General features: G+C 36.9%; 1 protein-coding gene across 1 annotated transcript in view; it reads left to right on the forward strand.

The window, feature by feature from the left end:
- IL1RAPL2 (interleukin 1 receptor accessory protein like 2) overlaps positions 1-14282 on the forward strand; it is a 1167415-nt gene that overhangs the window by 1129777 nt on the left and 23356 nt on the right. The window contains exon 8 of the mRNA XM_017968450.4: positions 6501-6646. Within this exon, the coding sequence (XP_017823939.2) occupies positions 6501-6646 (146 nt within the window). The remainder of the gene's footprint in view (positions 1-6500; positions 6647-14282) is intronic.

Below are 14282 nucleotides of genomic sequence, written 5' to 3' on the forward strand. Positions count from 1 at the left end.
AGTTTTTCTGATGCTGCTAGCACTGGGCTAGTTGCTGATGATACAAAAATTAAGGCTCCAGCACACTCTAATCAAGTAGTTCCAGTATAATACCTTTTGAAGAGGCAAAGGAGATTTATTTATTTAACAAGCTTTATTTTTCACAATAGTTTTAGGATTGCAAAGAAGTTAACAGATAAAAGGATACATTTTTTTTTAAAGTTGAGCAGAAAGTAGAGCACTCTCATATAGCCCCTTTGTCCCTCCTCCCAGTTTTCCCTTTTGTTAATGTCTTGCCTTAGTGTGGCACATTTATTACAATTAATGAAACACTATACATTATTATTAAAGTCCATAGTTTACATTATAGTTCATTCTTTGTGTTATATAGTTCTATAGTTTTTTGTCAAACGTGTAATATCATGTATTCACAATTACTGTATCATACAGAATAGTTTCACTGTCCTAACCACCCCAAGGCTCTGCCTATTCATCTCTCCCTTTCTCTTCTAAAACTTTTAGAAGCCAATGATCTTTTTACTCTCTTTATAGTTTTGCCTTTTCCTAAATGTCATATGTTTAGAGTCCTACAGTATGCAGCCTTTTCAGACTGACTTCTCTCCCTTAGTATATGCATTTAAGGTTTTTCCATGTAGTTCTGTGGCTTGATGGTTAATTTCTATCAATAAAGAACACTTTATTGTCTGGATGTACCACAATTGTCTGTCCATTCACCTATTGATTGACATATTGGTTGTTTCCAAGTTTTGGCAATTATAAATGAAGCTGTAATAAACACTTGAATGCAAGTCCTTAGTGTAGATATAAAAAGTATAATTAATGCATCATATTGTAATGCATCAATGTTTAGCTTTTTAAGTAACTGCCAAAATATCTTTCAAAGTGGCTGTACCATTTTGCATTCCCACCAGTAATGGATGAGAATTTCCAGTGCTTCACATCCTTGCCAAAATTTGATGTTGTTGGTAATATTGGATTTCAGTCATTGTAATAGGTGTGTAGTGTATGCCATTGCATAAATTTAAAATTCCCTAATGACATATGATGTTGAGCATATACTCAGATGCTTATATGCTATATATGTATCTTCTTTGGTGAGGTGTCTGTTCATAATTTTTGCCTATTTTTAAATTGGGTTGTTAGGTTTTTTTTATTGTTGGGTTTTAAGAGGTTTTGTGAATTCCATATAGAAATTCCTTAATGGGTATAGGTTTTGCATATATTTTCTCCCATTTTGTGGCTTGTCTTTTTATTGTTTTAACAGTTTTTCAAAAAAAGCAGATGTTTTTAATTTTAATAAAGTCCAACTTATCAATTGTTTCTTTCATGGACTACATTTTTGTTGTTGTGTCTAAAATTTTATTACCAACCACACAAATGAGGAAGAGAAAGGACTCAAATATTACCACTACAGAAAACCACCAAACCACAATATAAAAAAATAAGAGATAAAGAAAGGAAGGAAGGATATACAAAGCAACTATAAATTAATTACAAAATGACAGGAATAAGTCCTTACATATCAATAATAACCTTTAATATAAACAAATTAATCTCCAAATTAAAATATGTAGATTGGCTGAATGAATTTCAAAAGTAACCTTAATATACTTTGCCTAAAAGAAACTTCACCTGTAGAGACACCTATAGACTAAAAGTAAAAGTAAAAGGATGGAAAAAAAAATTCTGTAAAAAAGGATATGGAAGGTAAGCAAAAGTGGCTATACTTTTATATGAGATAAAACAGACTTTAAGTCAAAAACAGGAAAAAGAGGCATAAAAAGGTCATTGTATAATGATAAAGGGATCAATTCTGTAAGGGATAGAGCAATTCCAAACATTTGTGCACCTAACACTGGAGCACCAGTTATATAAAGCAAATATTTTTAGATCTAAAAGAAGAGATAGACATCAATACAATAATATTTTGGGACTTCGACATGCCACTCTCAGCAATAAACAAATTATCTAGAGAGAAAACAATAAAGACACATTAGATTTAAATTCCACCTTAGACCTAGTGGATCTAATAGGCAATTGCAGAATGTTTTGTCCAGCAGCTGCAGAATATACGTTCTTCTCATCAGCACATGCAATGTTCTCAAGAATAGACCATATGTTAGGACACAAAATAAGGCTCAACAAATTTTTAAAAACTGAAATAATATCAAATATTTTCTCAGAACACAATGGACTAAAACTAAAACTTAATAACAACAGGAGCTTTAAAAACTGTAGATTAGTTCAACCATTGTGGAAGACAGTGTGGCAATTCCTCAAGGACCTAGAAATAGAAATACCAGTTGACCCAGCAATCCCATTATTGGGTATATACCCGAAGGATTATAAATCAATCAATTATAAAGACACATGCACACATATGTTCATTGTGGCACTGTTTACAATAGCAAAGACTTGAAACAAACACAAATGCTCATCAAAGATAGACTGGATAAAGAAAATGTGTCACATACACACCATGGAATACTGTACAGCCATCAAAAAGGATGAGTTAATGTCCTTGGCAGGAACATGGATGAAGCTGGAAACTGTCACTCTCAGCAAACTGACACAAGAACAGAAAACCAAATACCGCATGTTCTCACTCATAAGAGGATGTTGAACAGTGAGAATACATGGACACAGGGAGGGGAACATCACACACTGGGGCCTGTTGTGGGGAAATAGGGGAGGTACGGGGGGGTTAGGGAGTTTGGGGAGGGACAATATGGGGAGAGATACCAGACATAGGTGACAGGGGATCGAGGCAGCAAACCGCATTGCCATGTAGGTACCTATGCAACAATCCTGCGTGTTCTGCACATGTATTCCAGAACCTAAAATACAATTTTATATATATATATATATATGAAAAAGAAAAAAAGCTCACCATCATTGGTCATAAGAGAAATGCAAATCTAAACCACAGTGAGATACCATCTTATGCCAGTTACAATGGTGATCATTAAAAAATCAGGAGACAACAGAGGCAGGAGAGGTTGTGCAGAAATAGGAACACTTTTACACTGTTGGTGGGAGGAGTGTAAATTAGTTCAACCATTGTGGAAGACAATGTGGTGATTCCTCAAGGATCTAGAACTAGAAGTGCCATTTGATGCAGCAATCCCATCACTGGGTATATACCCACAGCAACATAAATCATTCTATTATAAAGACACATGCACACCTATGTTTATTGTGGCACTGTTCACAATAGCAAAGACTTGGAACCAACTCAAATACCCATCAGTGATAGACTGGATAAAGAAAATGTGGCACATATACACCATGGAATACTAGTCAGCCATAAAAAAGGAGTTCATGTCCTTTGCAGGGACATGGGTGAACCTGGAAACATGACTTTCAGCAAACTGACACAAAAACAGAAAACCAAACACCACATGTTCTCACTCATAAGTGGGAGCTGAACAATAAGAACACATGACTATAGGGAGGGTAACATCATGCATTGGAGCCTGTCAGGGGGTGGGGGGCTAAGGGAGGGATAGCATTAAGAGAAATAACTAATGTAGATGACAGATTGATGGGTGCAGCAAACCACCATGGCACGTGTATACACCTTTGTAACAAATCTGCACATTTTGCACATATATTCCAGAACTTAATGTATAATAATAAAATTTTTTTTAAAAGATACCATCTTACACCAGTCAGAATGGCTATTATTAAATGTAAAAAAATAGCAGATGCTGGTAGGGTTGCAGAGAAAGGAGAATGCTTGTACACTGCTGGTGGGAATGTAAATTAGTTCAGTCATTATAGAAAGCAGTTTGGTGATTTCTCAAACAACTTAAAAGGGAATTATCATTCAACTCAGCAATCTCATTATTGTGTATATATCCGAAGGAATATAAATTATTCTACTATAAAGATACATGCATGGGTATGTTCACTGCAGCAATATGCACAATAGCAAAGACATGGAATCAAGTTAAATGCCTATCAATGGTAGACTGGATAAAGAAAATGTGGTAGATATACTCTGTGGAATAGTATGCAGCCATAAAAAACAATGAGATCAGGTTCTTTGCAGCAACATGGTTGGAGCTGGAAGCCACTGTCCTAAATGAACTAACAGAGGAACAGAAAACCAAATACTACATGTTCTCACTTATGTGGGAGCTAAACATTGAGTACATTTTAACATAAAGAAGGAAACAACAGACACCAGGCCCTACTTGAGAGTCTTGGAAGGTGGTAGGAGGGTACTATGCTGATTACCTATGTAATAAAATAATCTGTACACCAAACCCCTATGACAGGTAATTTATAAAACAAACCTGCCTATGTACCCCTGAACCTAAAATTAAAATTAAAAATAATATACATGCTAGAAAATTATAACTGCTCTGCTGAGTGATTTGTAGTCATAAACAACAGTTTGATCTTTAATTCCAAAAAAAAATCAAGTCATCTAGGTTTTTCAGGAGCTGATAATCAAGACACCTCATATATATTAATAGATGAACCAAGGATCATTTTTCAAACTGCAGCCTGTGAAGAGCTGTTTTTGGAAACTGCATTAGAAATGAAGAAGGAAAGGCTTGGTGGGGAATAACAGGATCAGCTTTCCACCCTGTACCTGGCAAAGGCTATGGTTGCCCTCCATGTGAAGCTTTAAATAAAACTGAATTTATGGTGCCTCCTCAGCTTCTGGAACTATGGGGGTTTCTTCTACAGCAGGTTACACAGAGCTAAAATAATTTAGTGTGGTGTTATTTACCAATATCAGGGAGAAAAACAGACAGCAAAAGTCACTGTAAACCGTGAAAGTAGTAAATTTCCAATTTTTTTCTTGGTTGGGTACATGTTGGGAGAGAAGAGAGAAAGAGAAACTATAGCTTTAGTCAGGAAAAATAAAAATAATTTATAAAAGAACTAACTGTAAGACGTGGTCTCCAAAATGCAGGTAAGAAAATTCTTATACTTGTCCGGTTCTGCGATGGTATATAAGTGTAAAGGGCTTCCAACTTTAGAATGAGAGACTCAGATTCTAGAAACTCCATTCCACTAACCTAACTTTAAGCCATTCCTGCTCTCAAATGGGAAGTAGAAGAGATTAAGTCAAGCCAATCTTAAATGTCAGTAAATATAAATACAAATATTTTTGGAGTAGTCAAAATATAATCTAACCAGATAATGAAACGTTTGTATTGAATAACATACCTTTGCATGTGCATAGTGCTATTTACTTTTCAAACCACTTTAACCCATTTTACCCTCACAACAAAGTTAAAATACGTATGGTAGTTATTTTCCAAGTTTAGATATGAGTTAAATTAAGGCACCGTTGAGTTAATGATTTTGTAAAGACCAAGCTTGACCTTGTAATTGGGAGGCCTCTACTTAGAGCCCAGTTTTTTCTGCAGTCTTGTTTTCAATTTTATTCTGAATGCCAGTAAATCATAGCGACATTCCCTGCATTTATAACCAGGCATCCGAAAAGAAGATGAGAATTACTTCTGCTTCTCCAATATTCCATCTAAAATATTTCATGCTTAAAAAAATATGTATTTAAGAACCTACCCCAGAACTGAACTGAAGGGTTGTTACCATGTAGACTAATGATTTGCTCTTTCTTTGGCCAAAGGCAGGGGAAACAAAAGAAACGTTGACAGGGTACCGACTTTCATCTCACCCAGAAGGTAGATGATGGTTGTTGAGAAGAAACAGGAAGTGCACTCTCCAAAGAAACAGGACGTGCATTCTTCAGGATATAATCCTACTAATTCAGCCCCGCTGCAAAAAACATCTGTTCCTGGCCATACAAGGTCCTTTGCAACTTAAAAAAAAAAAAAAAAAGCAAAGTTAGGAGAAAATGTTACAGAGGGCTTCTCCTGTGAGGGCAGAAATCAGAGGGACAGATGGAGAACAGTGCCTGGAGAAATCCGGGTCATGGGTGTGTTAGCATTATTGGGGGATTAGGGCTCAGCGCACATGAGTGCATTGGACAAAAGCCAGAAGAAAAGCAGAGTAGACTTCTCAGTGATGTAGGGGGATAGAAGGCCACTAAAAATCTTCGGTTTACTTCTCATAAGGCAACCACATTCAAGGTTCCCTTCTTTACCCCTTTACCTCACTACTACTCTAACCTCTACCACAAAACCCACACTCCTACAGATATTTTCCCTTCATGCCATGATGCAAAAATCTAATTATTTTTCATGATCTCAGTTTAGAACATGGAACCCAGTGTTTCCTCTTGTTCACTATACAAGCCATGTTGACTTTATTTATCAAAGCCTAATGGCATGTTAATATTTCTTTTTGCCAAGTGAATAATTCACTTCTTTTCCATCTGATCTTCATGTCAAGAGCCACATTTTGTGTTTTTTTGTTGAAGGTCCCGCCCATACATACACCCAGCCAGGATTCACCATGCCCCTCATCAGAGACCAGTATGAGTTGTGTAACTATCTTTGCATCTGCTTTCTGCCCAGATCAAGCCAATTCAGCCAAGAATACTGTCTTTATTTCAGACTTCTCAAAGAGCATCTTGGAGAAAAAGAAGTTGAATTGGCACTCATCTTTGACTCAGTGGTGGAAGCTGACCTGGCAAATTATACCTGCCATGTTGAAAACCGAAATGGACGGAAACATGCCAGTGTTCTGCTGCGTAAAAAGGGTATTTACTTTAATAACTAAAACTATGGTTTGTTTATCTATCAACAACTATTGAAGTTAGAGATATTTCCTGGCTTTATTTTATAATGTAGTATTAATTTCTATCAACCACTTTGTCTTTTTAACAAAATATAGTTTTCTTACTGTGCATATTAGCATAAAATACCTATGATATTCAATACCATTAAGAAGTGGATAAATGAAATGAAGTATTGTTATAAGTTAAATCCGGTGAAATAAGGTACACCTTAGTTGTAAGTGTTAAAGTTTGATATATATTTGACATTCAATATTTTCTCCATATTTTGCCTTCTTATATCTAATATTGCTAAATGAAATGTAAGAGATTTTATTATTGGGTGAGAAACACAGTTGCTTTTTTATTCCCTGACTAAAAAATTTAAAAAGTATTAATAATCCCATATAATATTCTTACAATTATCATAAAAATTATAAACTTTATTTTATGATATGACCTCACATTAAAGGGTCTTTATCAAGTGCATATATTTCTAAATATTTTGGCATTTATGGAGATCCCTTTCTCAAGTTGGTTCCAGACAGGTGGAAATTATATATAATGAACAAAGAAAATAAACTCTAAATTTACATATAAAGAAGATAAAAACAGATATACAAACAACAGACAATCTCAGCGGCTAGAGTGGCTTCTGAATTGGCTCTTACCTTGCTATGAGTTTTGACTGCTGCAAAAGGCTAAATACTTTCTGTATAGGTATATCTGGCAAAGGTTTTGCAAATGTAGCAGAACCAATGTTCTCAATCAGTGTTCTTGTTGCCTAGGTTTTAGAGCAATAATATAACAGATTCAATCAGCAAGGTCACTTAGTTGTACTTCCTGGCCAGGATGGAATTTATATTTTTCAGACAGCATTAATGCTTGAAATGACCAGCAGCTCTTGAAGAAGCAGAAAGGAATCATTATTTGGAAAATAATGCATTTATATCTCTAGCACCATTTCTTACTCCATTAGACTTGACTCTGTCTTAAAATAAAGTTGTATTTAAGTATAAAGGAGTATAATACAGAAAGTAAAGTCAGGGGACCCAGATTCAGGAGATCCTAGTTCAGTAGGACTGACTTGTTTGGTTAGACTCCCTAAATCTTAGTTTTCTTATCTTTAAAATAGGGTTAATAATATCTACCTTGCAGAGTCACTTTGCAGTTCAAATAATAATGATATACAATGGATATGAAATATGCCATAAACAAACAGTCGTTATTATTATACTAAACTTGGATAATTTATCCTAGGCACCACATGTAAGACAAGTATTGATCATGCCCAAACATCTTGTGGCAAGGATCACTTTGTTCCTGTTCATTTCAGTCTTATTTTAGGCTTAGAGATCCTCCAACCAGAGCCTGCTGCTATACCTCTGTATCCTCACAGATACCAACTTGAGCAGTGCTAGCTAGTAATAAGCACTTAGAACTCATTCTGGGCAAATAAATGGCTAAAATTTTATTTTATTATTGAAGATGTAGATGCAGCCAGCACTATGACAGGTGCTGGGGAATAGAAAGCTGAATAAGATAGACATACCCATGACTTCCTAGAGCTAATACTCTGGAGGAGTGAGAATGCAAAGAAAGGCAAACATTAAACATTTTTTACAATTCTGCAAAAGATATATAGTGTTATAATTAAAAACCTGCTGTTAGGAAAAATAATGGGGGATGTCTTATCAATCGGCCCACGTGGACCGAAATAACCTCATTTGAGTTTTAAAATAAATCAATTTCTCTTTAATAAGTAAAGCAACACAGAGCATTTCCTAAAAATTTCTAAAAATTTGACAGTACAAACCAAGACACACTATAATACTCTGCTATCTCCCATGGCTTCTACAAGGAAACCTGTCTAAATCAGGATAACTGACAATATTAATTCTCATCTTCCAAATATGTAAATAATGGAGTTCCCCAGGGTTCAGGGCCTGTCTTCTTACTCATTCAGTAGGTGATTTCATTCTGTCTCCATCTCATGATTTTGCGTATCACTTATATGCTAACAACTCCCAAATTTATATCTAGCCTGGACTCCTCACCTGTATATTCAATTGACTACTAAACAACTCTTCTTAGAGATCTAGTAGGCATATCAAATTTAGCTTGTCCCAAACAGGATTCCTCATTTCTCCTGCATATGAACCTGATCCTCCAGTCCCCTTCTCCATCTGTATCACCATTCTTCTAGTTGCTCAGGCCAAAATCCTTGGAGTCATTCTTCCCTTTTTATTTTCTCTACTCACATCCTATATCTAGTCCACCAGCAAATCCCCTGGCTTAACTTTCAAAGTCTATTCAGACTCTGAACACTTTTCCCACCTTCACTACCCACTTCCTCTTCTGAGCCACCAGCACCAATTATCTGGATCATGGCAACAGCCTAATTGGTCTCCCTGCTTCTACCCTTTTCTTCTCACAGTCTATTCATATTGCAACAGTAAAAAAGATTATTTAAAAATGTAAGTAAGTAAGTTCATGTCATTCCCCTGATCAGAACCCTCCATTCACAATTCCTTCCCTGTTACACTAAGAATGAAATTCCAAATCCTTACCATGTCCTATAAGGCACTACACAATCTGTTCTCACGTCTGATTTCATTTTCTACAAAAATCTTCCTCATACATTATACACACTAGCCTTCTTTCTGTTTCTCATGTTCACCACAGTCCTGCCTCAGGTCCTTTGTACTTGCTATTTCATCTATCTGGAACACCCTGGCCTCCGGCTGTCTCCATGACTCCCTCCTTCCCTTCATGCAGATGTCTACTTAAATATTACCTTATTGATAGGCCTCTCCTGGCCATCCTACATAAAATGATACTACCTTTCATTTTCTTTTTCTTCTAACTTGTCTCTACTTCTTTTCATTTTGTCTATTACTATTGGATATTATATTACATATTTATCTGCTTCTTGTTTTTTCCCCTCACTAAAATATAGACTACATGAGAACAGAAATTTTTCTTGCCTTATTTACTGCTGTATGTCTAGTGCATAAAACATAATAAGTGCTCAAAGCTATTTTTTGCATGAAAATTCTGCTCATAGAGGATAAGCACAATCAGGTGAGCAATGGATAAGAGGGACTGATAAAAAAAAGATTTGATCTGTGATTTTGTCATAACTTACGTATGCTCTGGATTACCTAAATGCATTTTTTCTTTCCAGGTATTGTTTAGTTTCCAGGGGTTGCAAACAAAGACCTGAGTTTCCAGGAAAATATTGGATTTTTTTTTTTTTTGAGAAGAGGGCTGGATATTAGAAAAAATTAAAACACACACAAGATAAAACATTCCTTGCTTTAAAAGAGCAACAACTACTTTGTTCTATAAGATTACTGCTGTTTTTGCTAGGATGTAAGTCCAGGGATATGAGAGCATCAGAGTTTTCAAGTGAAGCTGAAAGACTGGATATGAAATCTTTTAATTTGTAAATATTAGTATTCATTTTTTAAACATTGTGTGGTCCAACAAAACCAGTTTTTTGGCCCGTAGTATACCAGTTTGTACTCTCTGTTCTATGTAGCAGTTAAATTATTTCATTGTGCTTGACAGAAGTTTGCAGTTAGTCTTCCCTTACTTGGTCTCCTTAAGAGCTTCTGACAATATAGTGGAAGCCCAAGAAAGAGCAAGAATCCTTACGGACCTGTCATATTTTTGTTTTTTTATGTCAGAACAAGCTCAGACTTGTTTTGAGAAACTTCAGATATTTCCTTTGGAGTTGGACCTTTTAAGCTTTATCACATCATAGCCTGGCCTCATTAGCAGTAGTGTTCCCGCTTTGAGTACTAGTATGGCTTGTTTTATGGAACAATAACTTCTTAATGAGCTGTAAGTCAAATACTTAAAATGCCTTAAGTGATCATTGTGGAGAAGAAACATGATGAATCCTTTCATTAAGTGAAAAGGACTTTTGTAAAATGAAAACTCACATCTAATATATCCAATTAACAGGGTCCAGCTTTGTAAAAAGCAAGATACCCTTTACCTATCCATCTTCTATCTGCACCTACCACTTCCTTAGTCCCAGAAGAACAATTTGCCAGTAAGTGCAACTAGCATTTCAATAAGAAGTTAATCCTAAGTTTTTTTATTTGGTGAGCCAGGAATCTGAACTTAGATTCAAGAAATTCTGATAATTATTTCTGCTTCTCTGCATACACTTCCTTTCTCACAAAACAGAGGCATATCATCAAATGTCTCTTCATTCTCAATGCTGCTGCTTCACTCTGTCCCACCACATCTGAATAGGAAACTCTCAGTCTGTTCAGGATGTTAAAACAAAACACCTTAGACTGGGTAGTTTTTAAACATTATAAATTTATTGCTCTTAATCCTAGGGGCTGGGATGTACAAGATCAAGGCACCAGCAGATTCATGTCTGGTAGGGCCCTATTCCTCATTTTTGCCTGAGATATCATCAGAATGACCTTTACCATTCATATTTCTACTAACATTCTGATCATAACCATTTAGGCAATCTCTGAGATAACTGAAGCATTCTCTACAGCTCTCTTCTTCTTCCTAAACCCACAGCAGATTTGTTCTTAAGGCTCTTTTCTTGGCAATATACCTCAAATCTCTTCTACCTTTTGTCAATTACCCAGTTCCAAAGGGGGTTCCACATCTTTAGGTATCTGTTACAGCAGCAGCCCACTTCTCAGTACAAATTTCTGTCTTAGTCCATTTAGGCTGCTATAACAAGATACCTTAAAGACTGGATAGTATACAAACAACAGAAACTGATTGTTCACAGTTCTGGAGGCTAGGAAGACCAAGATCAAGGTACCAAGATTTGGTATCTGGTCAGGACCCATTTCGCATAGATGGCACTTTCTTCGTGTCCTCACATGGCAGTAGAGGCAAACAGGTTTCCTCGGGCCTTTCTTATAAGAGGCCCCATTCGGCCCGGCACGGTAGCTCACGCCTATAATCCCAGCACTTTGGGAGGCCAAGGTGGGTAGATCACGAAGTTAAGAGATTGAGACCATCCTGGTCAACATGGTGAAACTCCGTGTCGACTAAAAAATACAAAAATTAGCTGGGCATGGTGGCGTGCGCCTGTAGTCCCAGCTACTTGGGAGGCTGAGGAAGGAGAATTGCTTGAACCCGGGATGCAGAGGTTGCAGTGAGCAGAGATCGCGCCATTGCATTCCAGCCTGGGTAACAAGAGCGAAACTCCATCTCAAAAAAAAAAAAAGAGGCCCCGTTCATGAAAGTTCTGCCCTCATGACCTCATCACCTCTCACATGCTTCTTTTTTAAATATTTTTTTTTTTTTTTTTAGAAACAGGGCAGGGTCTCACTCTGTTGCCTAGGCTGGAATGCAGTGGCCCAGTCATAGCTCACTGCAGCTTCAAACTCCTGAGCCCAAGCAATTCTCCTGCCTAAGCCTCCAGAGTAGCTGAGACTACAAACACACACCACCATGCCCAACTAAGTATTTAAATTTTTTTAGAGATAGAGTTTCACTTTGTTGCCCAGGTTAGTCACAAACTCCTGGCTTCAAGTGACCCCCATACTCTGGCCTCCCCAACTGTTGGGATTATAGGCTTGAGCCACTGTGCCTAGCCAGGCCTCCCTCTTATATAATCACCTTGGGGGTTAGGTTGTAGCATATGCATTTTGAACAAACATTCAGACCATGACAGAATCCCCCAGGTGGGATCGCCTAACCTGCTTCCTAACTTACGAGTCAGAGGATCAAGCTCAAACATTACATGCCTTCCTTCTCTCCAGTCCTTTGGCTTCAGCTGCTGTTTGTCCCATTCTATAATATCTGATCTTTGTGTTCACAGTGAAGAGATAAGTGGGTTCAAACTAAGAAGGTAAAAAGAACTACACATGTTCTTTGGATGTCTAGAAAAATTTACAAGCCCATAAATATTTGCTGTTCTTGCTATAGCTATCTTTGTGAAGTATATCCAAGACACAGCCCAAATAAAATGACTTTCGGTTTCTCAGTCAGTTAATGTCCCTAGACGTATAGATCCTGCTGAGATTTAAAATTGCAATTGAAAATAGAAGACAAAAGAAAATCCAAGTGTCATTTGGGTGATGGCAATTGTGCCCTCTGATTATAGGATTGATGTTTCCCTTTTGATGTGACTGCCTGGGCTGAATCAAAGAATGCTGGTTGAGTCTCTGGGCCTAGTTCCACAGTTCTCAACTTAAACAGTCATTATTACATAATATCTTTCAAAGACATTTTTATAAAATGGACCCCAAAATCACAAAGTTACTTTTTTCACCATGGTTTTCTTCCATAAATTTACTGCTGAAAAAATGTCTGCTACTTGAGAGCACAAATTGTTCCTGCTGCTGAAATTTTCCATCTACCTAATAGCAACTCTACTCTGTAAATACCATAGAAATTGCTGAAAAACTTCCCATCTCATGACTTTTTAAACATTTGAGAGCTCTTCTGACCAGAGAGAAAGAGAAAGAGAGAGAGAGAGAGAGAGAGAGAGAACCCAAAAAATTTATAGCATAAAATGAACATCCTAAAACAGAAAAAACCTTTTGATTCAAGTCAATTAATGGCCCAAGATGAAAGAGAAGTCAGTTTTCAGAGTAACAAAGAAAATTGCATTTCTCTCTCTATTTAAAATTGTCTATTAATTAAGAATGTATAATTGATGGTATATATAAAATTGTAAGAAAACAAGTAATGGTGATTTGCAGCCCGAAGAGGACTCATAAGAAAGCTTGCTTTATGCTTTATCCCAAACATAGGCAGAGGCAGAGGAAGGAAGTGGTTCCTCAAGAGCCATGTTTTATATAGAGGGCAGAAAGCATTGCTAATTGTATGATGAAATATTTTTTACATGAAATTTTGTGGCTTATTTTTTTTAAGACCACCTCTTGCAACAGTCACGACAGACACAGATTCCAATTTCCTACCCCTATTCATTGTGTATCCCTTCAGAAGGTTCCTTGGCATATTTTGTCCTTCACAGCAGCCCCACTCTCTTCTTTTTTCTATCCTTCCCCCTCTCTCCTTACTCAAAAAGACTGACACTTACTTGTGTTTCTTACATTTCCGTTATATGACTCTGCTGATTGGCTGTTCTGTGTCTGGCCACCATCATCTCTTCTCTCACTCCACTTCCTTTCCAAGACTACATTCCCTCTCTCCTCACAAAACCAAACACTTTTCTTCATATATTGGACTCCAGGGAGCCCCTCCTTCCTCCCTGGCTACAGCTACAGAATTCTGCAAGACCTTACCAATGAAGTGGCTGCGGGCTGCCAAGTTCTTTCATTCTTCCTGGTGAATTGTTTTATTTTTTCTTTCCTTGGAACTGAAAGGGCAGATGGAGCCAAAATTTGCTATAGGACACCTGCTGTCAAGAAGCACTGCCAACATTCTATAGAAGAACAGGTAGAAGGCTACCTGTTGTCACATTCCAGGCTGCAGTATATAAGGCCATGGTATAATAAAAACAGTCTTGAATTTGAAGTTAGGAGACCTGGGCCCAAGTCCCATTTTTGCCACTTCTTAGGTATATGACCCTGGATAAGTGACTTAAACTACTTAGTCTCAGATTCTTCATCTATAGGTTTGGACCAATAATTCTTACCCCAAAGGACTATTTAGAGAA

This window comes from Callithrix jacchus, chromosome X, assembly GCF_049354715.1.
Source record: "Callithrix jacchus isolate 240 chromosome X, calJac240_pri, whole genome shotgun sequence".
Classification (NCBI taxonomy): domain Eukaryota; kingdom Metazoa; phylum Chordata; class Mammalia; order Primates; family Cebidae; genus Callithrix; species Callithrix jacchus.